We start from the raw sequence: 23,516 nt of genomic DNA on the forward strand, positions 1-23,516 counted from the left end.
AGAGCACAAATCTTCTGAGCCTATTCATTGGGAATGCAGTMATATTCAAAATTGCAATACTTTTGGAAAAGAAAACTTTTAAGCCAAAGAACTTCAGAGCTGCAGATGATATGAAATACAGATATGATTATCTGTGTATACGAATATCTGTGTAATTCTTGTGAATGCTCGGTATCACTCATCACCTGATGGTCACCATTCTCCTTTTCATTTATTTAGTCCAGTGTGACAGGACAGGCATGGAAACTGGGGAGCAGAAAACCATTTCTAATAAGCTCTGATTTGTATTAATGATTATTAAAAGGACAACACAAGCAYTTGAAATCTGGTTTTTATCTCTGGCTGTGCAGAGAATAACTAGAAAGTCATACCCATCAGGAAAAATATCATAACTTGTAATCTCTGAGGCTTTTTAGAGAGACAAGAGAAACAAGTTGCCATACAGCAGATAAAAACCTACATCCCACAGAAGAGAAAAGAGACAAGGCAGAAGTGTCGCTATTAATAGGTCTGTATTATAGCACAAATTTTGTAAGAAAGTTATCCTGAGTAAAACATGTCTGTCATATTTTCTGTGCAATCACTTGTCTTGCTGGTAAACTTTTGAACCTTTATTGTTAGTCCCRGTTCTGCTGTGATTGCTCTTAGTGTAAATGAACAGGGACTCTACTAAAACCACTGGAACACCACCCAGGGACTGGTTCGGGGCAACTCTAAACCCAAACAAYAAGAGGAGCATAGTGAATGTACACAGTGAATTTAGCCAGCACARAAAGTGAGTTCCTGGTCCAATGAGCTGCACCCACATGTGTCCRTGGCCTTGGTTTCCTGTTCCCAGTGATTAAGGTTTTGCTGATTGTCTTCCCACAGATAAAACAGGGTGTAGCATGCYTTATCTCCYTCCTCTGGGAGCTGCTTCTTCCTGACTAGCAGCTAATGCCATCTCCATAATCTTGCCAAGGTAACACCTGTGCCTCAGTRTTTYSTCCCAAAATCCTCTATCATAATACYACTRTCCACTGCTRTTGTTCCCTCTGTGACCCCAGAAGGCACCAGCATGTGCAAATTATTCCAGCTGATCTTCAGCAGCAGCTGAAATTGAGTATGGAAAGCCGCTCCTGACGTACTCTCCAGTTGTTTCCTGATCTAACTCCAAATTGCCTAGAATACTTAAAAATGTCCAAGAATTTGCCTAAGACCACTAATCATAAATATGAAGAGATTTTACTCGAATTTTTGTCAGTATGCATCTCAAAGCACCTTGATTTCTCTGCAAATGCACCAGATACACAATGCCATCACAGACCAGGATGTGACCTGGTTTGCCAAAAAGCACAATTTTGGGCATTAAAGGATATTTGCTGCATTTGAAAGAACAACTTATAATGCAGGAACAAATGAGACATRGAAATTCTTGAGATGGGTCATATCCTTTTGACTCGCAGTGTTCAAAATTTGAACTGGATGAAAAACATTTCATTAATCTGTTTTCTGGCAAGATTGGTAATTGGTAATTGCATACAAATACACTTTTCAGAAAATCTTGTAGTTTTCACTGCAGTTTGTTTCAGAGGGAAAAGAAAAAAGTGAGCTGGGAAGAGAGAGGGATTCCAGTAGTGTCCTCATTTTCCATTTCTGTTGAGTAAAATATTTTCATTTCATAATCTGGAACTAAAAAATTTCAAAAAGCCATTTTTAGAGGATCAGTGCATGCATGGGTTTTTTAGTAGAAGTTTGGTTTTTATGGTTGCATTTGTCATTTTGATCCAMAATACAAAAATGGCCCAGGAATTTTCCCAGAAAAAAAAAAAATCTGCCATTAAAAATCAAGCATTCTGAGTTATTTTAATGTCCCGATGTCTTTGCATCTGCAAATATCTTTTATTGTGCTTGAAAAAGGTCAGATGTGTGCAGAGGGCTTTGCATTTACCAGCAAACTTTGTAGTTCATTGAAAATGGAGACCATGGGTCCCTCTGAGCTGTTCTTGGGGAAGAAAAGAATCAGTCATATACTAATTTATTTTTCACTGCCACTGAATGAAATAGAGAATGGAATGTCACACTTCATAACGTATAGACATACTTAGTAATCCTATGAAGAAAGGACTCTCCCATATTATACAGAATATGAATGACTCTGCCATCTGTGGTTTTCTTAAAATGCCACCTCCTCACAAAAATAGGCCTGCTCTTGCAAATGCCACCTGTCACCAAGCAGTGTGCGTCAGGAATTTTCAGTGCAAGTGTCAGAATGGATAGAGCCCTGGGATCTCGGTGTGCAGCCCAGCAGTGCAGTACCTGTGCTCCTGCTGAGGGACACAGCAGGCCCACTGGAGGCAAAGGCAAGTGCTGAATGTATAAGTACAAGTCAAAAAGAGATSTAAAGAACTCTTTCTACCTTTTTGACTGAAATAAGGAAAAAACGCAGCAGAAAAAGAATGAGCTAGATTGTTCTCTGTCAGCTGTTGGATATTTAAGTACCAGTGCAGTGAAGTAGATTTATTTSTTCACTCAGGTGAGCCAGGATGGAAAAGCCTTGCTGGATGTCCTACAGCGTCCCTTGAGTCCTGGGAATTCTGAATCCCTCACTGCCACTGCAAACTACTCCAAGGCTGTTCACCAGGTGTTGGATGTGGTGCATGAAGTCCTGCATCACCAGCGGCGYCTGGAAAGCATCTGGCAACACAGAAAGGTCCGGCTGCATCAAAGGCTGCAGCTCTGTGTTTTCCAGCAGGATGTTCAACAGGTAATATCCCTACTAAAAAAAAAATTTAAATGTCCCTTTCTTTGCAGCTATAAAGATGAGTGACTCATCCAGAGGCTGTTGCCATCACCAAGATTTCACACACAGCTCTACATATGCTAGAAATAAGCTAAAATCCTGATGCACCTTACAGTATCTCTTGTGTCAKGTTAGAAATCATCAGTCAGTCCATTGAATAATAATCAGTGGTTTATTTGTCACAAGTGAGCAATTAGCTATAGGTACTCTACTGTTCCTGAGAAAGTGATGTTTAACAGGAATAAGAATTTCAGTTGTAAAAAGCAATTGAACTGTGGTGTATTTCACCTTCCTGTGTGGAAACAACATCAGCTGGCAGTTTAGTGGTGCAGTTTAGATGATCTTTGCACTATTACCACTTTATGGTTTATGGAGTCCACATACCCGTGCCATGAGTTTGCTGGCTCAAATTACCTGCACACCCCAATGCTCAGAGCCCACCTCACAGAAATAAGTTTATACAGCACAGGCTCCTCTCTGAGAACCTCGGCTCCAGGTGGACAACTTTCCTGTCCCRAAGGAATCCATGTGAGTACCACACAACAATGTGAGTGACAGTCAGTATGAAATGCTACGTTTGTAGCTGCCAACTAAGCAAGCACAATCAACAGATGTTCCAGGGCTCTGCTCATTCAGGGTGGTGTGGTTTGTTTAAGGGCCCCATTACAGCCCAAAGCAGATGTTGGTAGCAATATGGCACTTGCTTTAAATGAAGAGGCTGAATGCTCTAATGATGTTTRTGGAGCATTCTAATGTCCCTGGGGTTCTTTATGCCATTTCCTTCCTCCAAGTGAAAAATGAGGCAGAGACGRAGTGACAAAGCTGTCACATGCAAAATAGACATGAACCAACAAGGACAGGAGGCAGGCAACTGTTAYTCAACATGCAAATCTGTGGTCCTGTTAGTACCACAGCTGAAGTGCACCAGCACAGACAGAACTGTAGCTGCAGATGTCCTYTGCAAATATTTGTGACCATTTCTTTCGCAGTCCTCAAAAGTTTGCCAGTATTTCTACCTACACAGGTTTTCCTCTAAAACCACAAAAATATTCATGCCATATATATAACTAAAACAGGGACTGAATGTAACAGATGCTTAATTTAAGCAACTTTGCTTTCATTATGTGTCAGCAAACATACTGCATGGTMATGAAATTCATAAGCTTTATATTAAATAGAGCATGTATTTGATATTCAGTGAGAATACTTTCAGCAAACTTTATGAAGTTAATACAGTTTCAGGGCTAAAATCTGAAAAATCAAGGATTTTAAATTCTGATTGGTTTATATTTTTTCTAATTGTGGTATTGAATGTCAATAAGAGTCCGTATTATCTTAGGTACTCTTCATTCCCTACACTTTTGTTCTATCTTTCCTAATTGGAACTTTCTTACATCTTCTGAATTCAGTAGAAATGTTTATGAGGTTCATTCATGAAACCCATTCAAACTTTTACTTCCCACACATGCAAGGCAATGAGGCTGTGTCACTGGTTTTCAAAAGGAGCAGGTCTTTGTGCATACTGTGGCTTTTAGGGAGAGAAAAAAAAACCAAACCAGGCAGTAAGAGTCTCTGGAGCACAGTCACTTTAGAGAGCATTACTCCGTGTGAGTTCTGTTGGCAACAGTCTTTCCAAATTTTTCTCTTGGTGGGTAGTTATTATCTGGGAAGCAACAACTTAATGACAGACATGCTTCCATCCTAGCACACACTGGAGGCATCTCTTTGTCCTGCTTAGAAAGTAGAGASGAAGAGATGAATCATTCTGTTCACTAAACATCTGTACTATTCAACATAAAAGCTTTGTAACTCATAAATGAAATTATCAGCTAAACAGAAATATGAATTGTAGATTCCATGAGGAGGAGGAAGATATCTGAGTATGTTGATGGGGGCTCTTTTTGAAACTAATCACCTCCTGTATGTCTGTCATGCAATTCCTATTATGCTTATTTTGTTAAATGCCCATCAGCTGGCAGATGAAGCTGTCTACCTGTACATTGTCACTGATCATAAGCAACATTTGCCTGTAATAATTTCATGCCTTGTCAAAATTGAATAACCTTCAGCTTAATTCCTCCTAGTTCAAGTCTAAAATGAAGAGACGTGGGAGATTAAATCCTGACAAGAGAGCCCTGAGTTTATTAGACTTCTCTGTCTCCTAAACACRTAAAGTGTAGTTTCTCTAAGGAAGATTCACGCAGCTCAGAATTAAACAGTTTCTCACAGGTGCAGTTTTCCCTGTCAGGACATCCTGTGCTCACGCTGTCCAGCTGTTGTCCACTGCAGTAAAAGTTCTGGTGAAAGATGATCTCTGTGGCAGAGCTTGCGCTCCTTCACTTGTTAAGCCAAACCCTTCTTGTCATGTCACCTGTTCTGCATCAGTCTTAAATGTGGATGTTAATAGGGACAGGTTTTGCTGTGTTTTGTGTTCTTAATACGGACTCCAAGATTATTTTGCATCCTCTGGGTCTGCTATTAACAGCATCAGTAGATTTTGGTAAAGACATCTCCAAGAAGAGACTCTTGCGGATCCTGAGAGATCAGTAATACCTTATCTAACTGTTCTGGTTTGTTTTACCTGAGGGATGGACTATTTGGGCCTGGAATACTGGGGGTGCACAGAGAGATCTTGCAAAACTGATTAGCTGGATGAAGRTTTTATGTAGGCCAAATGTGTGCTATTTGAGCTGGATTTGAGGGTTTAGTTCTGTTCTCATTCATATAATTTCTAGTCATCATCTGCACCATTTTCAAGGCAAGACTACCTCCTCTACATACTAATGGCACATCAGGGCTATGTTCTCAGAGAGTTTCACACTTCAAGGAAATACTTCTGGTTYTGGTTCTAGCTGGATTTTGAACTGCACAGAATCCCTACAGTCACAGCATAACTGAAATACAAATTGTGCTGTATAAAGAACACTGTAAACACTGTGGATGGCCAAGTTACAATATTGATATAAGAAATGTTATGCTATAAAATATCATTAGAAATAATCACTACCTCACACCATCAGACATTTTACAAGACTATTTGCTACTACATCTATGTATTAAGACAATTGCWTCCATTTGCACATGTGAACCAAGGTAAATAATGGTGTGCTGAGGATGGTGAGTTATGAATATATAGTGTTTTAAAGAAGGGAAGAAAATAAATAGTGTGAAACTACATTTGCAGCCTTCACAGGAAATAGAGCACCATTCACACAAAAGCAACAACAGTTAAGAAAATTTGTGAGCTGCCATGAGGTTCAACACAGGCAGGAACTGACAAGGAACTCTTTTAACACCAAAAGTATTTAGGATCATTATAAAAATGTTGKGTTGCTGACTGTGTGAAATATTTCATTGCTTCAGTTGTTTTTTAGAAGTTCTCTGGTTTTAGATAGGGAAGAAGAGCCCTGTTTGATCCTTTTAGGGGTGGGAGGAGGTGCTGAGACTCTGTCCTGCAAGGGAGGRGGAAAATCCCTTTGAATTTCATGCTCATGTTTTGTAGTTGCTGCTGATGCTTCACCCCATTTTTTGTACCTTTTCTCTTTTTCCCCTCTCAGCTCTAGATCTTCCCCTTCTGCAGACCATTTGCCATCAAATTAACACCATCTCCATTTCTGTTGAGATCTGAAATTGTTCTCACGTTGTCTCACATTTCCACTGCTTTGCACTGCTAGGTCCTGATTAATCCAGCCATCCTCTGCATGCATCTTTCCTCTATGACATGTTCCCTTTGCCCTGTAAGCAGCAACACTGTCAAACAGCAAAGGCAGCAAAAAGGTTGGAGCACGAGATGTTACCAAACAGCCTTAGAAGCTGCTGAAGTAAGTTTGTAAGGCTGTTCTTCATTCCACCACCTCCCCATCCCCTTTGTTTCACATGGGCAAGAATTTTGCCTGAATTCTCTTCTCGATGAACTCATTCAAGTGAAGTGTAGCTGTTGAAGGAGAAGGGAGACACATTCGATATGTTATTGAAATGGTCTGGGCAAGCCCTGAGCTTGTTACTTTAGCACACTTTCATGTCAGAACAGTCACACTGATACCCTCCTCCTGCTGGTTTCATTGCTTCTCACAGAAACTCTTTGTCTTTCCATCATTTCCATACCTACACAAACAGCATTTAGCCTGGCACAGGCAGACTGTTTCTCCACAGACTCACATGGTTCTCTGAAAGTCATGGCTGGTGGGTGCTACTTTCTTCTTGCTTTGCTTTGGTTGGGATGTCTACCTGTAAATGAAGAGCTGAAAAATAGGTGGCCATAGAGGTATTGTGTGTGCTGGTGGTTTCTTGGCTATGAACAAAGTGTTGACTTAGCTGTGGTGGCTCTGCATGGTAGAATGGAGCAGGCCCATMGTGCCAGATGAAAACCAGCAGCAAAGAGCAACATGACACTGACAAGCATTTGCTGGCAAGAGGGTAGGCGCCACTAAGAAAGCTGGGACTGTTGCCTTTCCAGCTGCAGTGATGTCTCAAATCCTCTTGGTTATTGAGAAGGTCAAGCTAGACTTGTGTAAGGTTCATCTGATTTCTCTAAATTTGGGATTTGCCTTCTGTTGGCTTCATGCCCAGATACATTAAGGGACATAGTTTTGGTTTCCTTACGTGGTTATCTGCCTCTGGTGATGGATAAAAAGGCCATGTGGCCATTCTGATATCATTACATTTACCAGCTGCCATTGCTGAGGGAGGCTGCAGAGCATTGAAGAGAAAAGGCTGTCTCTCTTCATAACCAAGCACTTTAACTTGTAATGTGTCTGGCTTTTAGAGGCAGGGAAAACAGAACAGGGCATGATCCTGACATCATTCGTATGGAAAAACGTCCTGCCAGCATCTATCTGTCTCCATACRCTATCTGAGAATGCTGAGCACTTCATGTGATACATGTGATCTATGTGGTCCATTTGCAGAAGAATGCTTGAATATTTGAGGCAGTTTATGTTTCATTTAGCTCTCACACAAGATTTTAGAGRATTAGGTCTGTACATTACTCCCCCATTTGTGTGTGTACACTCAGTTGTTTTGATCCCTTCAAGGCAATGAAGAGTTCTCCAAGACTCTGTAGTTTTCCAGCTTGTCATAGTTTGTTTCCAAGGCAGAAGAAAAGTGACTATGTATCTCCTTTTATGCTTTGTTTACAATTATACCTTCATTGGGCCTTGTGAAGCAAGWGATTTATTTGTAAACACTTGCTAAAGAAAAAAAAGAACATTATAATTAAGTCAAGATTATATTTGCTACCAGATGACTTCAGCCACAGCACCCTGCAAGAATACATCACATGCTCTCTGTGCCATCTGAACAGATTTAGCCTGTAAACAGCTCCCACTGTCAATCACTAATTAAARCATTACAATTCAAAGCATCCTAGAGAATTTTCACATCTCCTTTGATAAATTGGTGAAGTCATGAGATGCACTTAGTGTTTGTCACTTACATGTTTACGTTTTCCATTACTGCTGTACTTTCTCTGAGCTTAGAGGTGTATGTGACCTTATCAGCCATAAGTAATAGTGAATAGAGGTTCTAATTATGACCAGGTTGTGTTGGATTTGCTGCACAAGGCAGCCATGCTAGGAAGGAGAGTATTGCCCACATATTTCTTCAGTTTCTGGTTCTTTCACAGGGSTGTTTCTCTGGTTCTTTTAGCTTGCAAAGACATGGAGCATTTATAGACAGTGTGCTCAGGGTTGTCCAACACAAACAGGACAGGGCTTTTGGAAAAAGAATGCAACTGAAAGAAGTAATGTGCTTTTTTTCCTCTTTACCAATAACTCTGTGTTAGAAATCTGCCCTTTGAAAGGCCACAGGAGCTTCCTGAGTGAGAGTGCAAATATGTGTTGTGTATTTGGGCTCGTTTGGACTGTGGCTGTTGGTGTAGAGGCAGGCTCTGTGTTACTGTCCAGGCAGTCMCATTTGCACCCTGTAAGCACTGCCATATGGCATAAGAACACCTCAGATATCTCAGGCTGTCTGCCTAAAAAGTAAATTACATGCTTCAAACTCAAATAAGAGAAAGGGAGCTCTGTTCTAAATGTCTGACAGTGCTCTTAAATTTAGACCAGTATTATCTTGTATTATTTTTGTGCCAATTCTTCACAAAGAACTATAGGTTTAAATTTTCCTTTAAAGGTATTTTTCTCAAAATTCCTTAGAGGTTGCTGATTAACAATACACTGTCCTCTTCGTAATTTGATTTAAACTATAATTTGGAATTATCTGGAAGCAACCTTTGCCTCATTCTTCCTTTACATAGTTATTAAGACAAGCAGACAGTTGTTCTTTGTATTTTTAAAGAGTTCCTTGGTGAAAAAATAATAGTGATCACTCTTTAATTTATACACAGAGCAGTAGTGCAAGGGATATCAAACTTCAGGGGCCAGATTCAGTTACAARCTGAAGTTTACTTAGCACTGACGTATGAGCAGTGTGAGAACACTTTGATGAGCTTCACAGCTGTCTTGGGAGATAGGATCTGAAGAAATCTGAACCAGCCAGCTTGATCTCTGAACCTAYTGAAGTGAGAAGAGGAACTGAAAAAAAATTCCTTTGTCTGTCAAAAAGTGGTTTTATTATTTAGAGCGCTGTCTTCCTTCAAGACCAAGTCCTTTCAGATGGTCTGTTTTGCTGCATCTTGAACAMCAAATATTTGGATTCCTAGTCTAAGAAGCTCATGTGGAAATCCTCTGAAATCGTACTGGTTCACTAAAAATTTGGATCTGTCTTTCAGTGGATAAAGAGGAAGCAACTCATAGTATGAAAAAATTGAGAAGGCCATATAAAGATGCAGTTATTAGTTCTCTGTAGGTAGATGTAAGGATCCATGGTCTGTATTTATCCTGCCCGTCTTTAGAAGCGTAACTGAATCATCCAAGCCAGGAGCTTAATGCAGTCTCCTTTTATAGTCAATGGAGAGACAGTGACGCCTCCAGAGAATKACTCTAATTGTACCCTGGGTACTTSCCTCTCTTGTTCCAGACTCTCAGGGAAATAATAAAAACGTTGGCTCTGCAGACAAGACCCTCAGTTCACTGCCTAATGTTGGGTGAGATGTWTTAGGATGCAAGAGCCCAAATCCTGTGTGGTGCCATTCTAGTGGGCATTGAGTATCTTCCTSATCCCAGATTTGCTTTGCATCAAACTGCAGGGAAGTCAGTCCTAGGCAAACAGCTAAAATTTGCTGTTACACTTGAACAGAATTTGTAGTCATTATGTATCATGTCCTGATTGTCTATTTCTGTCCCAGGATTGTTTGCATGTCAGCATTCCTGAAAATATCATGTGTAGTTTATTGTTTCTGAAAGGCATCATTGGCTCTTAGTGTCGTGGCAAAGGAGGAGAGGGAATTAGGCTTGTCTGTTACTGATTAGCCCTACAAAAATAGGAGGGTTGCAGTGGTGAAGAAAGAGCAATAAAATAGAGTTTTCTGCAGCTATATGTATATTTTTTGAAAGCAATTGCTAGAATCAGTAATTGTCACAAGAACGTAGAGAAAAATGAGGTCTTTGAGTAGATGTAGACTGGAATGCCAGAAAACTTYCTGCCCTGTAACTTTAAGAAGTAACAATAACAATAGTACTTCTTGCTTATTAAGGTTTCTTTCATTTCAGGATTATGGGTTTTCCAAAAAGTTGATGTTGAGCAACCTGCCAAAGGTCACTGAAAGCTTCATGACTAGAACTTTTCATGTCAAGATRTCTGATTCACAAATCCCTGCCCTAAACCTTCAAAGCCATAGCTACTCCAKTTTTACCCCTTATAGAAAGATCTTACAGGATTTATTTGGACTATCTAAAAAYGAAATAAAGGTTTGTTATGCTAAGAAATAAATATGCTATTTTAGGCACTGGTTTAGGAGTCCGAAATAGTCATTCTGTTCTACTCCATTTGTTTCCCTTGATCTTTCCTTTCAATTATCTCCTCATATGGCCTCCCAGATTTTCGTGGTCCTGCTTGTCACTCAGTGATCAATCCTCCTTGATATTGCTTTTGACTGATGGCCAACAAAAGGTATTTTCATTGACGTGAGAAAAAACCTTGCCAGACAACAAAGAGCATAACGAAAGCGAGTTCCTCATGTATAACTGTAACACTTTCCCTGTGCTTTCCTCCATGAGCAGCTGCTCAGCCAGCTGGTTACTTTCCCCCTCTGGTAATGAATCATGCTCATGGTTTGAGAATATTTTGTCTTTTTGGGTAGCAAGAGCCAACTTAGRCTGAGCTGATCTGGTACCACAGCCTGTCTCTGCTTGCTTCTCCTCTCCATGCCAGTCATTCCCGTTAGTTCTCCCTTGTCCTAGCAGCTCTGCTTTGCTCTGTGACACAAACTGCTTTCCCTGGCTGTGCTCTGCAGCATCTCCTGTGGGCTGGTTCTGGTAGCTGCCTTACCAAACTGCAGAGTTCTGGTATTCCTGTCCTTAGAAGAGAGGTTGTGCGCTGTTTTGGACTAAACTTGGTGGTTTAACTCACAGGAGACTTTTAGGCAACTTCTTTTGTTTCATATGCCTCACAAGGAAGTCTTACACAAAGCTTCTTGCTTGTTTTTAGAAGTTGTAACCTGGACTGTAGTTCTGGAAGCTATTGCCTAGGCTGGGGTAACCCTTCAGGCACGTTCAGARCTGCTTGGCTCCAATCCTGTATTCTGTTACAGCTATAAACTTCTTTTATGTTACGCTATGGTTCCCTTTTAACAMAAATGTCTTTCAAATGTGAAAACAGGCAAACCAAACACATTTCAGGTCTATCCATTGGTCTTTCACCTTTCCACTCCCTTTGTTTTGAAAGCTCTTGACTTGTTTTTTTTCTTGCCTTGTGGATTTTTTTAGATGGAACGTGTATTGAGGGATGGAGAAAATTACTTTTWTTTTTGGCTTCAGCAACATATAAAACATTCTGACCTTCAGATGATTCCCTTCCCAAATAAGGAGGAAAAGTTGTGGGGGAGAGAAACCACAAAATGAAACTTTCTTTTGGTGTTATTGTTTTCCCTCTCCCTCTAACAAAARGTAACTTTAAACAAACAAAATGTATTTTGGGTATGGTTTCTTCTTGCTTACCTCCTCAGGTTTTCAAAGTGCACAAGGTGTTAGGAAACAACAAAAGAGGAAAGGTCACTATGAGGGGATGCTGTAGCCCAAGAACCATCAAGYTAAAAGAAAAACAAGAAAGAAAGCAGTTTTCCACAGAAAATTTCAGTTTGGGGATAATTGGGCTTTTCTTTAAAAAGGTACTCATAGGGGAAGTCCTCAACCACTTCTGCCCTTCATTCTGCCCATGAATCTCTCTCCTGCAATCATTTAGATATCTCTTCTTTTCCCTGAACAGCTCAAGGTTGTTCTTTGCTAAAAAGGGTTTTCCTAAGTCTGATCCTTCTTGCCCAAACATTCTAGTTTGTTTTTCCATTAGCCGGTCTGCCATGGGAGTCTGGACTCACTATCCATTTACAAACAGCTCCTCACTGCCATTATCCATGGCCTCCTTTGGAGTGCCTCTAAGGTCAYTGGCCTTTCACCCTTGGAAACCCTCACAGATTTTCTGTTGTAACATGTGGAAGAATCAGCAGGAGATTACACAGGGATCTAAACATTCCAGTCTTTTTATTTCAGCCTTGCTGTGTCTGCCCAGCTCAGCAGAGGTCTGTGTGCCAGGGGCCAAGCTTCTCACACATCACTGTGACATCCTGGTTCTCCTGCTCCTTCACTTCTACTCTCCTGCTTCTTCCCCACATGRTTTGCMCTCATATTTTGCCTGTAGTTTCTGRKCAGGTCAGAGCCCCATGGAGAAAGGCTGTGTTTTCCAAGCTGTGTGCAGGATCTCAGCCCCAAAGGGCTCTGTTCCTGGCAGGGATGTGTAGGATGACTGCAGTGCTGTGCCATCCTGGTGAGTTTTTCTGTTGCTGTCACAAGACTGTACCAAGCTCTGTTTGACCCAACTGGGATTTGTTCTCTTACTAAACCTGCTGTGTGCTGTGATTGTAAGCCTTGTTAAACCTGGATGATTAAATCATCAGCTCCCCATAGTAACCCAAAGCAGTGCTTTCCTTAATATCCTGGTCAATCAGTGGTTTCCTCTGTGGTGAAGCAGACAATTCAAACACATTGAATAGGGGAGTGTCTATCTAGGGCCTGGAGTGCAGTGTTTGCACTAAAGACTGCCCTGTTCCAAAGCTCATCCTTGTTCTRTCAGTCCTTTCTAATTGTTACTTGCCTTTAAATGTCTTGTTTAGACTAGTAACAGTTTAGGTGGGTTGATACTATCACAATGTACATTTTGTGATAGCAGTAATGATAGTGTTATCTTAGTCCAACATTTATCTGACAGCGAATTGCTTTCTTTGTTTTACAAACTGAGGCTCTGAAAGGGACCGTAAARCAAATCTGTTTTAGAATTGTGAGAAATGGTTTTGGTTTTTTTTTTCTGAATTTTTATACACTCCTTTTTAGTTTTGCTTTGTTTCTCTTCTTGAAGACCATAGGCAYATCTGTCATTGTCAGAGTTCAAATCAATTGCTCTATTTACACATTTGAGAATAATGTAYTTTTCTAAAGAGCTCATGTAGCTCCTCTTTTCCCTCCTGCATACCTGCTATATTTCAAGGGATCCTTCTGCTTTTTGGACACTCTCACCAAGAAAAAAAATGAAGCAAACAAGTGCAAGGAAGATCCTTCACAAGCCATGAAGTGCCACACTTTGAAATGCACAAATTTCTCTACAGGATCAAAAAGTTTTTCCTCAAAAACAAGGAAATGAGCACTGTGCTGCTGTGTTCACAAACATGAAAATTAGCTGTGGTAATATTTGTCATTAGTAGCAACAGAAATCTCAGAAATCTAAATCAGTCCTGAGTCCTGTGTGTGCCTCCACTTGCTCTCAGGTCTGCAAATGCTGTTTTTCTTTTGGTCTGGTGCCAGAGAAGCACAACAGAGAGTAACTGGAGATAGGAGAAACACAAGATGCTAAATAATTGTTTGAGGAATTAATAAAATCTCAAGTGCACATGGTCACAGCAGAGGCTGGGCATTATTAATGTACAAGAAGTTTCTACTAGTTAAGATATTGTTTTACCTGTTGGTACTGGGGAGCAGTAGAGATCCCCTATGTAAGTGCCCATGAGGAAGGAACTGGGCCAGACATTGAGSATGCTCAGGTGTTTCTTCTCCTGGGAACTGCAAAGCACAAGTTAAAGTGGGAACAACCATAGAGGAAAATGAAATGGAGATTTGCTCGAGCACAAAATCRAGAGCTTTTCAGCTTGTCTTTGCTTCAGTGCTTACTGTGCCTGAGACAACGTTCTTCCCATTCCCATTCCCATTCTCTTGAGCTGTGAGAGACCTGGGACATTCTTTCAGAAAACTCTGATTATGTACAAGCAAACAGCCCAGGTGGGGAGAGCCAGACCTAGACTAGAGTTGGCCACAGCCATGTCTGACCCAGCAGCTGCATCTGGAAAAATTATTTGAAAGGGCAAGTATGGGACAAGAAAGGGAGACCTAGGGAAATGTATTAGCCTCAGAAGGAGCAAAATCACTATTCTAACAAGTGCTATGGACAGCAACAAACAAAAGTGTCTATATGCCCAAAGTAAGAAAATAATTCTCTATTTCTGAATATTACCATTGGTCAGAGTCTGACAGACTTGATTAATTGTGTTGGTAATTCATCATCCTGCAGCCAAGTGCCAGGTATGATTCCTGAGAAATGGAGAAAAAACTCACAAACAGCAACCCAGCAGCATAACTGCAAARAACATAATCTACCTGTCAGCCTGGAGACACTCCATGCAGAGCACAGCAACATCTTTCTGTGCTGATGCAGAGCACATTTTCTGTGTCTTGTACAGAAGGAACATGCACAAATGTGGTTATTTATAGCTTCTCCACCTACACTCAGCTTTGAAATTTTGTCTAAAAGAAGTTCGGCATTTAAAGAATAAAACAAGGTTTTTAACTTGAAGATATATTTTCTTTCTTTTCTTGATTTCCTTAAAAACAATATTCTGGGAACATTAGTAACAATCCAGGCATTAAGGAAGAAACATTAGTTCTTCATTTGTCTGTCTATTGTTCTCTTACTTGGAATGTTTTTAGAGAGACAGTTGCCAAATTTTATTATGTAAAATATTTAATCAAGAAAATGAAAGATAAGTGGGGTATATTTGATGAATGTGAATTTTACCAAAGGAAAGCAATGTTAAGTTGAAAGAAGTTCCTTCTCAGGGTGAGAGAAGCATGTGTATATTCCCACTCCCTTTCGGGGAGCTTTCATCCCAGATGATGGCATTTAGTGAAGGAGCAGGCTGGGACTGCGTGACCTCGGGCAATTCCAAAGGGACAAATCCTGCACATAGAAAGGCTCAGCCTACATCCAGACAGCTCTGCCAGAGCCCAAAAATGAACATGCTGTTTCCAAAACAGACACAACTAATTTCTACACCTCACTCATTGCTAGAGCTGGGATCAAGTATTTTCTTTACAAGGTGTATGGGACCACAACACTTGGTATTCTCACTCTTCTCCAAACTTGTATCAGTTTCAAACCATCATGCTACTTTTATAGATGTGAGGAACTGTATGAGTACATAAAAGCCATGTGCAGAAAGCAAGCACTAGGTTATTTTTGTCATAYAAGGCTGTGAAAAGGTGAGGAGTTCAGGTGGAGCAGCTCTGTGGGAGGAGAGTGTCCCTCTGCAGCACCTGAGGTGAGCAGCCAGGTTTGCCCACGGAGGGTGGCATATCTGGGARCAGACGAGTAATTGTGACTGTTGTCCAGGTCTGCAGGTCTGCAATAATGTGCAAGTTTTTGTAGATGGGTGGGGAATGGCAGAGCAATGCTGCAGCAGATCACCATGGATTCCTGAGGCTCTGCTAGAAAAGTTGTGAACAGTCTCGTTGGTGTGCAGGCCATTGCTRTGGGAGATATTTAGGATGTCTTCACTTAGTCATCCTGTTAGCTCTGCAGCCCTTTCATAACCAGTTCGCATATTTTTGCAGTAGAAACTTCTAAGAAGGGGGTAGCTGGGGGAGTTGTTATTCTGTAGTGTTTTCCACTGCAGAAGCTGTCGATGAACGAAGTTCCTGCTGCAGGGACTGTCTTCTCTGGATAAACTCCTACAGATCTGTTTCCAGATGGGCTTGTAGGATATCTGTGGGTGCTGGAAGCAGTGAGAAGTGTGAATAAGACTATATACATGTATTTTTGCATATTTAGGTCTTTCCTGACACTCCTCTGGACCCACATGTCTCAGTAGTTGTATAATTTACTCAGATGTTTTCAGCAGTGTTGGCTGTGCTTTGTAAGGCTGCCCCCTTGGCAAAGAACAGAACATAGATGTTCTGTTTTTGATRGACTGGTGGGGTCTTAAACTACTGAGGTTATATTTTTGTTGTTAAAATGAGAAATTGTGCAGAGGTGAAACTTTCACGTAATGTCCAGGAAGCTCATAAAAACACCTACAGTAAGMCTTCATAGGGACTTCTTTTTTGGTTGAATGTAGACAAGGGAATAAAGGAAATAAAAAAAAATGTTTTAATTGGCTCTGTATTTAATTCCCCTCGTTAATTTAGTTGCAGTATGCAGCAAAATACTGATAGGTCTGTAAGGTTGTTTTTCCCTCCAAGGGTAAATGAGACTGTATGTTTTTTTCTTTTGAAAAGACCTCTTTAATTATGTGGTGGTATTTGGAATAGCTACAATTAGAGAGCAAAAGCAGGGAGTGATTAAAACTCCTACTTAATAACAGCTGCATTAGTTCCCTGGCTTTTGAAAGAGACCCAGGCACAGTTGAGTCCACACATACCACACAGAATTGTGGTGAAAAGGAAAGAAAAAATGGTGGTCAAAAATTTTTGACTGACTTCAGGGAACGTAGTCTGTTACAGTGTTTTAAGAGAGCTCTTCCTTGAGAAAGGATTGAAGAAGTATCAGAATTAATCCTTCTTGTCCAGTCTTCAGACTATGTTAATGAGTGTAGCTCTCTTCACTCAATTCCACCTTAAAACAAGMAAAGAAACCAACAAACAAACCCAAAACCCCCATGAAACCTCAGATTGCTTGTCTGATGATAGTGAGATTCGCCATGTCTCAAGACAGTTTGAAAGAAGTGACTCATTACTCAATGTCTGAGGTGAATTAAATACAGAAGAACATACAGCTATATTATTTTCTGAAGATGGATTAGTCATTGCTGTATGAACAGATCAAGCTATGGCATTCAGGATTTATGGTACATGTTCAGCAATTAGGCATTTGTAGCAGAGTGGTTTTGGGGCCGCTTACACCTGATTTTAAAGCCTTGCCTTTCAATGGATTGCCTGTTCTTTTTTGTACAGCTGCCATCACATTGCTTATTATTTATAATATTTCAGTATGTTTCTTCAGAGGAAAAGGTTCCTAGAATCCCCAACCAAATTTGGAGCCACATACTGCTAGAGGCTGCAAAAACGCCAACTGGAAGGCAGCTTTCTTTCCACTTTCTCTGTCAGCCTTGCTTTTTTGACTGTAAATGTGATTAATGTCATTTTAGAAAAGCAAATGGAGGCAGGGACTTGAKTCATTTGCTGAACTGCAGTGCTGGGCGTTGAACCAAATCACTCCAATTCCAGTCTACTTTTGATATGAAATCCGTGTTGCTTTTTGCTTATTTCTTAAAACTCTTGCATGGTTTGAGGTATTTGACCAAAGGCAATGAACAGAGTAAGGCCCTGTTCTCTCCCAATGCTGCTGAGCTGCATCAGCTGTGGCTGTTCATGGGAACTGCACTTATTGCATCAACCTGTGCAGTTTGGGACGTGCTGTCCTGTGAAYTGCACATGTTCACACCTTGCTACATGGGAAAGAAAAACGGTGTTGAGATGTGTGTCCAGAGACTCAGATCCTGCTGGATGCACAACTAGTTCCTGCCTCTTAACATGACAAACATGGGATCTTTGATCCACATTTGCTTAGGGTGGTTGAAACTTTGCTGTGGCTTTTGGTGGGAACAAGATCTGAGTTTTAGAGTCAGATGTAGATGCCTCTGGAAATAAAAAATAATTTCATRGGAGCCAAAGTTGATGTTTCTGATTTAAACACGAGGTGTGATCCCCATCTTTAAAATATTTAGTAAAAATATTTTATTGTGCCACCAACATAAATTTGTAATGAAGAGAGAAGTGAAAAAGGGAGCTTAGTTTTTATTGGGAGTAAAAACCACAGATGAGAATGACTGGGTTTTGTTTTGGRTTCTATTATAAACCATTAATAATAGCAGGAAAAGCCAGAGGATAAGTTCCTTTGTATTTTGGTGTATTTTCTCAGCTAGACCTTTRCTTGACATTAGCCTGCTGTGACAGGGCCAGGGATAATAGGGAAAAGGAATCTATTTTCAGCAATGATTTGGAATACAAAAAGAAACTGATTTAAATCAGATTTTGTGTGCATTTTATTCATTACAGAGGATTAGTATTTCTTAAGTCTCCTTGAGTTGTTTTGGATTTGGGGGGATTTTTTGTTTTGTTTTTCTTCTGATTCTCAGTGTTTATCCTGTCTTCCCTGGTGCTGTTGCTGTCACCAAGTTCTCCTGGAGGGCCAGAGGTTGGGCTGGCTATGCCATCCTGCACAGAACATCATTATCCACTGGATGGAATTACAGAAGTTGACAATCCCACACTGGCTGCAGCCTTTACTCATAGTCAGTGGTACCCCTGGCAAATGTGCAAAGTGTCTCTTGAAGGCCCTTTTACCTCCCMATAAGGGAATGGATTGTGGATAACCTGAGTGCACATCTTTGGACTGTGTTGCTCATAAATGGATGCATACTGTTGGCTTCTGGGTCTACTAGAAGAAAATGAAGTACCTTTTGCCAAAAGATTCTTGTATTTACAAAATCTAGTACATCCAGTAAGTGTTCCTAAGTAGGCTTGTACAATTTTGAAGGGCTTTGACAGAAAAGATTGGATTTTGTTGCTGTGCAATGTAACAAAACATTTACAACAAGTTTTGGATGTAAAGTACAATCTGAAACACGAACCTTTTAACTGCATTTCTTGGTTACAAAAAGCAGACTTGGCAGAGGCAGAGCTTCTGGAATAAGAGTTTCAGAGACAAAGGCCTTGGAGTTACTGAGCATTCATAATAGCAGCTACAAGAAAGACAAAGATAAGGTTTGGTTCTTGAGAGTTTGAAGTGCCATAAAAATTCCTGGTTTCACMCAGAATTTAGTTAGCCCACAGTATCTCAAGAGCAAGCAAGAACACATTCATCGTGGTAGCTTGATGCTACTTTCATTTCACCATGAGATTTTAGAGGCTCTGTCCATGTGTTTAAAGTTAGGCAATGCTTATGCACCTATTTGAAATGGGGCCTCATTTAAAGCTGARTAAGTTAGATGGAATTGCTCTGGAATTTATTACGACTCTGTTACTGAAGAGTTAAACCAGCCCCTTTGAGTTATACCAGCTTTGTACTGTTTTGAGATCAAGATCTCTTAACTGCTTGAAGTGTAAAATGGTATCATTTACTTTCAGTTTTCAGAGCAACCTAGTTTTAAGAGTCACTATGGCAACAACTGTGGGTCTCAGGGTAACAAAGATTAATGATTCCCTTGGCCAAGGCTTCCATGGGTCGCCTCACTCAGGAGCAGTGAAACTGTTCCACATGGCCTAGGTCAAATGCAGAAATCGGGGTGCTCTGTCACCGCTAGTACAACACGCTGCATCTTAATCACAGCTCACACTTCTCATCTCTTCCTGTTACATGAGGGCAGAGCTCAGGGCTGCTGTGTTTGAGCAAGCCTCAGTGTTCAGGCTGCCTGGSAAAGTGGAGGAGTCACCATCCCTGGGCATGTTTAAAGACGTGTAGATGTCTTTGGGACCTGGCTTAGTGGTGGGCTTGGTAGTGCTGGGTTAGCAGMTGGAGTCAATAATTTTAAAGTTCCTTTCTGACTTTAATTCTTACCCAAATCATCCTCATTTCATCTTCATTCRTTTCTGCTAAAGGAAACATAGTTTAAAAGAAGGGAAAATACAGAAGTTTTTCAACTAAATTCAACAGCAGATATAATTCCTTRAAGTAATGGAATTACTACTCCTTTGAAATTTTGTATTCATGTAAAATGGGTGCAGATCATGAGGAATTGCTAGGAAAAAAAATTGGTTCCCAAGGAGATTTTGATTTAAATTTGATAAAGCAATGAGATGTTTCTTAGTTTTCACATTTCCTGATTAGGAAAGATACCTACAGAAAGATAATTAATTTTCAAAGTGCTACATTGAAATGTCTGTCTGCCCTTTTCAAATAGAGTCCCTTCGCTTTTTTTTTTATTATTTAAAAATCAAATTAACTTTTAAAAAGTTTTTTAAAGACCTGACCTTAACTGCACTAATCCAATCATCTTGCCACATTCCTATCATACAAATTACCCTAGAGGAAGAGCAATTATCATCCCAGAACTTTGCTAAATTATTGCCTGATTGCTTCTTCAACCTTTTCCCTCTAAAACCATTCTTCCACCTCTTTCTTCCCATGTTTTCCACAGTATCCCATACAAACTATCAGCATTCCCTGCAAGTGGACTCTCAAGTATGTTTTTTCCTACCTTACCTGGGCAGGATTTATTTTGCCAGTTTAGTTGTGCCACGGGTTTTAGACTTCCTGTAGGCAGGAATTTGATCTGCAGCAGAAAGGAGTGTGGAGAGGGCTCTCCAAGCACCCAGTGTTGTGCTCAGATGAAACCTATCTGAATTTCCACTGTTATTATTTTAACAGTTACCCAGGTCATTCTGCAGGGACAGTTAGGGCTATTCTTCCTCCAGACAGCATTTTGAATCTTGTGGTTACCCAGCCACATAATGACTGTAATGGGCAGCACAGCCTGCTGTAGCTGTACTGAGTTTTATTTCATTTTCTCAGTGACCTGGGTTTGCTGCTTATTTTGTTGGGTGTGTAATTGTACCCCTGAGGAGATAAGGAGACGGAACATGCACATTATGATAGAAAATAATTCTTCTGCCACTTTTCACTTTCAACTAGTGAAATAAAAACAAACAAAAAAAACCCCCAAAACCAAAGCAACAACAACAACAAAATTAAAAAAAAAACAGAAAAACCCCCAAAAAGCAACAAAACAAAAAATCACAAAATGTTAACATATTTTAGCAGAGGAACAGCAGAAACAGCTACCCCAATGAACTTGACAATAGTGATTGGGTTGGTAAGCTGTGAGATGGAAATTTGCCACTGGTGAAGGTAAAATACCAAGACTGTTATCTCCCAATCCTTCCAGAAGCTGTTTGTGAGTTGTGATGCTTCCTAGGTGGTTCCAGGGTTGCCTGCACCCATGCTTGGAGATATCCTGAAATTTGAGCTCAGCCATGTTTTCAGTAGTGCAGTACTCTAATGGACAGCAGCCTGGACAGGACAATGCTCCCTGCATGGGAATGTGCCCACATGGCTGTGGGTGGCCTGGACCCAAAATGCAGCTCTTGTTCCTCAGTCCATCAATCAGCATCAGCTGCAGTGAGGATCCAAAACTCGCTGTGAGTGCAGAGCTCCTTGCTGAAGGAAATCCCACCTGTTACAGAAATACCAGTGCTGGTTGAGTACTGTGTATTCCCTTAGCTTCTGTGGATCAGAGATCTACAGAAAGAAATGGAGAAAGAGTATCMATCTCATCCTGAAATTTCCCAACCTTTTATTGTCAGATTTTAGGGGTTTTACCATCTTGTAGTAGACCCCTAACAGATTTGGTCTAAATTTAAGTGACAGTGTTACCGTGAGAAGAAATTCCACATGAATGGTGCATACACAGATACCATATTTTTAAAGGAGAATACTCTCTAACTCTCAGGATTATCAGATTTGTCATCCAATTTTTCCATAAGGATCAGTTCCATTTCAAACTCAAAAGAAGAACATGGAAAAATTGGAGAATGCACATTGTCAGTATTTTACAGTCTGCAGTGAAGGTTTCTTAACTGTTTAATTCTAGTAACTGATAATGCTTTCTCCCCACGTAAAAGAGATTTTAATTGATCMTTCAACCATGCTTTTGGACTCCCTCTTATATTTAGTTGTGAAATCAGTTGTTGCTGTTTTGCAGTTTACAAAAACTCATCAGAGGAAGGTACTTYCTGTAAAAGATTCCAGATTCCTGATTCTCTTTCCCCAAAAGTCATTTTTGTGAAAGTAAATATTTAATATCTGCCAGGSTCCAATAAGCAAGATACATTTCAAAATAAATTGAATAGCAAAAATTCAATAAACCTTATTTAGCAGTAGCATCCATGAGCATTCATCTTCCCTCCAGTTAGAACGGACTTTGGCAGAGCTGCTTGTGTTCAGCCGTATCAAGCACAAAGCATTCCTCTGCACTGGTCCATCCTCACCYTCACAGGGTTTCTCTGTTTCACAGGGTTTCAGACAGGAGAGGTAACTGGATGTTCTTYTTTTCTGGCAGGTGCTGGACTGGATTGAAAATCACGGGGAAGCCTTTCTGAGCAAACACACCGGAGTGGGGAAATCTCTCCACAGGGCACGCGCGCTGCAGAAAAGACATGATGACTTTGAAGAGGTAGCACAGGTAAGAGTCTGAATCAGAGCTTTCTGCTGTCTGACTTGATTTTTGATACTCCTTTTGCATATTTAAAAAAAACCCACTGTTCTGGGTCGCACCACTCTCTTCAAGCATTTGGACCTGCCCAAATGGATCCTGTCTCCGAGGTTTGGAAGTTAGCATGCACTCTGCAGAGCGGGGTAGAGGCAGGRCTTGCAATCAGAAAATCACCTCACTGGCTTGATGAAAGGTCTCAAAACCCATGAGAAATAACAAGAAGCTTATGGGAAAGCAGCACAAACTGTTGGGACGTAGAGGAGAATGGGTATGAGTGAGAGTGATATAAAAATCAATGGTAACTCCTACGGTGGAGACTGAGGGCTGTGACCGTGAGGTGGGAAGCAGCAATCAAGAAGCAGGGAAGCACCAAAATGTGTTTGCAGTAAGGACAAGTAATCTTCCACCCTTTCTGAGAGTACAGTGCATTATGTGGAAGGGATATTTTGTTCTGGAATGAGAGGCAATCATTACAGGTAGACCTTGTTATTGTTACTATTATTAATTCTCCTCATAAGACAGTGTAAGCACGACTTTTCCAGGAATTTTGTATGAAGGCAAAATCTTACAACTGTTCCTCAAAGTGGAGTCATAGTAGATCTTTAAACATACATCCTGCCCTTATCTATAGAATTTAAAAGAAGGAGGGCCTTTGATAAATTCTTCCATGGGTTGAATCACTTTTTTTTTCCCCCCTAAATGTCCATGATCAGAGATCACCCAGTCTCAGCTCTGGCTGTCAAATCATGTTACACCATTTTGGGGCACATTTGAAACATCCTCTGTCTGTAACTGATAATCTGTGAAGGTACTTATCCTTTGAGTATTTCAGATAAAATCCTGATTGACCTATGTAAAGCAGAATATATYAAATGGTTTGCCTTCCTGATGCACACAGGGCAGGTTATTGCTCAGATATTTTGCTGTGGCATAAGATAAAAATTTACAAGATTTTGGTTTTCAGCAGAACCTTTCCCATGTGCTGGCCTAGTTCAGTGTAAGATATTTCCAGTAACAGGGACATACCTTTTTCACTGTTTCCTCAGGGAAAGTATTTCACTGCCTGATGGCAGCTACTGATGAGATATTTTTTCTTCTCTCCCTCACAGTGAATTTATATTTCTCTCAATCTCTTTTTTTTCATTATTATTC

At 40.5% G+C, this 23,516-nt stretch overlaps 1 protein-coding gene across 8 annotated transcripts in view; it reads left to right on the forward strand.

The window, feature by feature from the left end:
* Nucleotides 1-23,516, forward strand: part of KALRN (kalirin RhoGEF kinase) — a 464,979-nt gene that overhangs the window by 232,933 nt on the left and 208,530 nt on the right. For all 8 annotated transcript variants that reach the window (XM_057368584.1, XM_057368576.1, XM_057368577.1 and 5 more), the window contains exons 9-10: nucleotides 2,516-2,746; nucleotides 22,212-22,334. In XM_057368584.1, the coding sequence (XP_057224567.1) occupies nucleotides 2,516-2,746; nucleotides 22,212-22,334 (354 nt within the window). The remainder of the gene's footprint in view (nucleotides 1-2,515; nucleotides 2,747-22,211; nucleotides 22,335-23,516) is intronic.

The sequence above is a fragment of the Malurus melanocephalus genome, unplaced genomic scaffold (assembly GCF_030028575.1).
Source record: "Malurus melanocephalus ecotype Western Australia unplaced genomic scaffold, MMel_1.1 scaffold_94, whole genome shotgun sequence".
Classification (NCBI taxonomy): Eukaryota; Metazoa; Chordata; class Aves; order Passeriformes; family Maluridae; genus Malurus; species Malurus melanocephalus.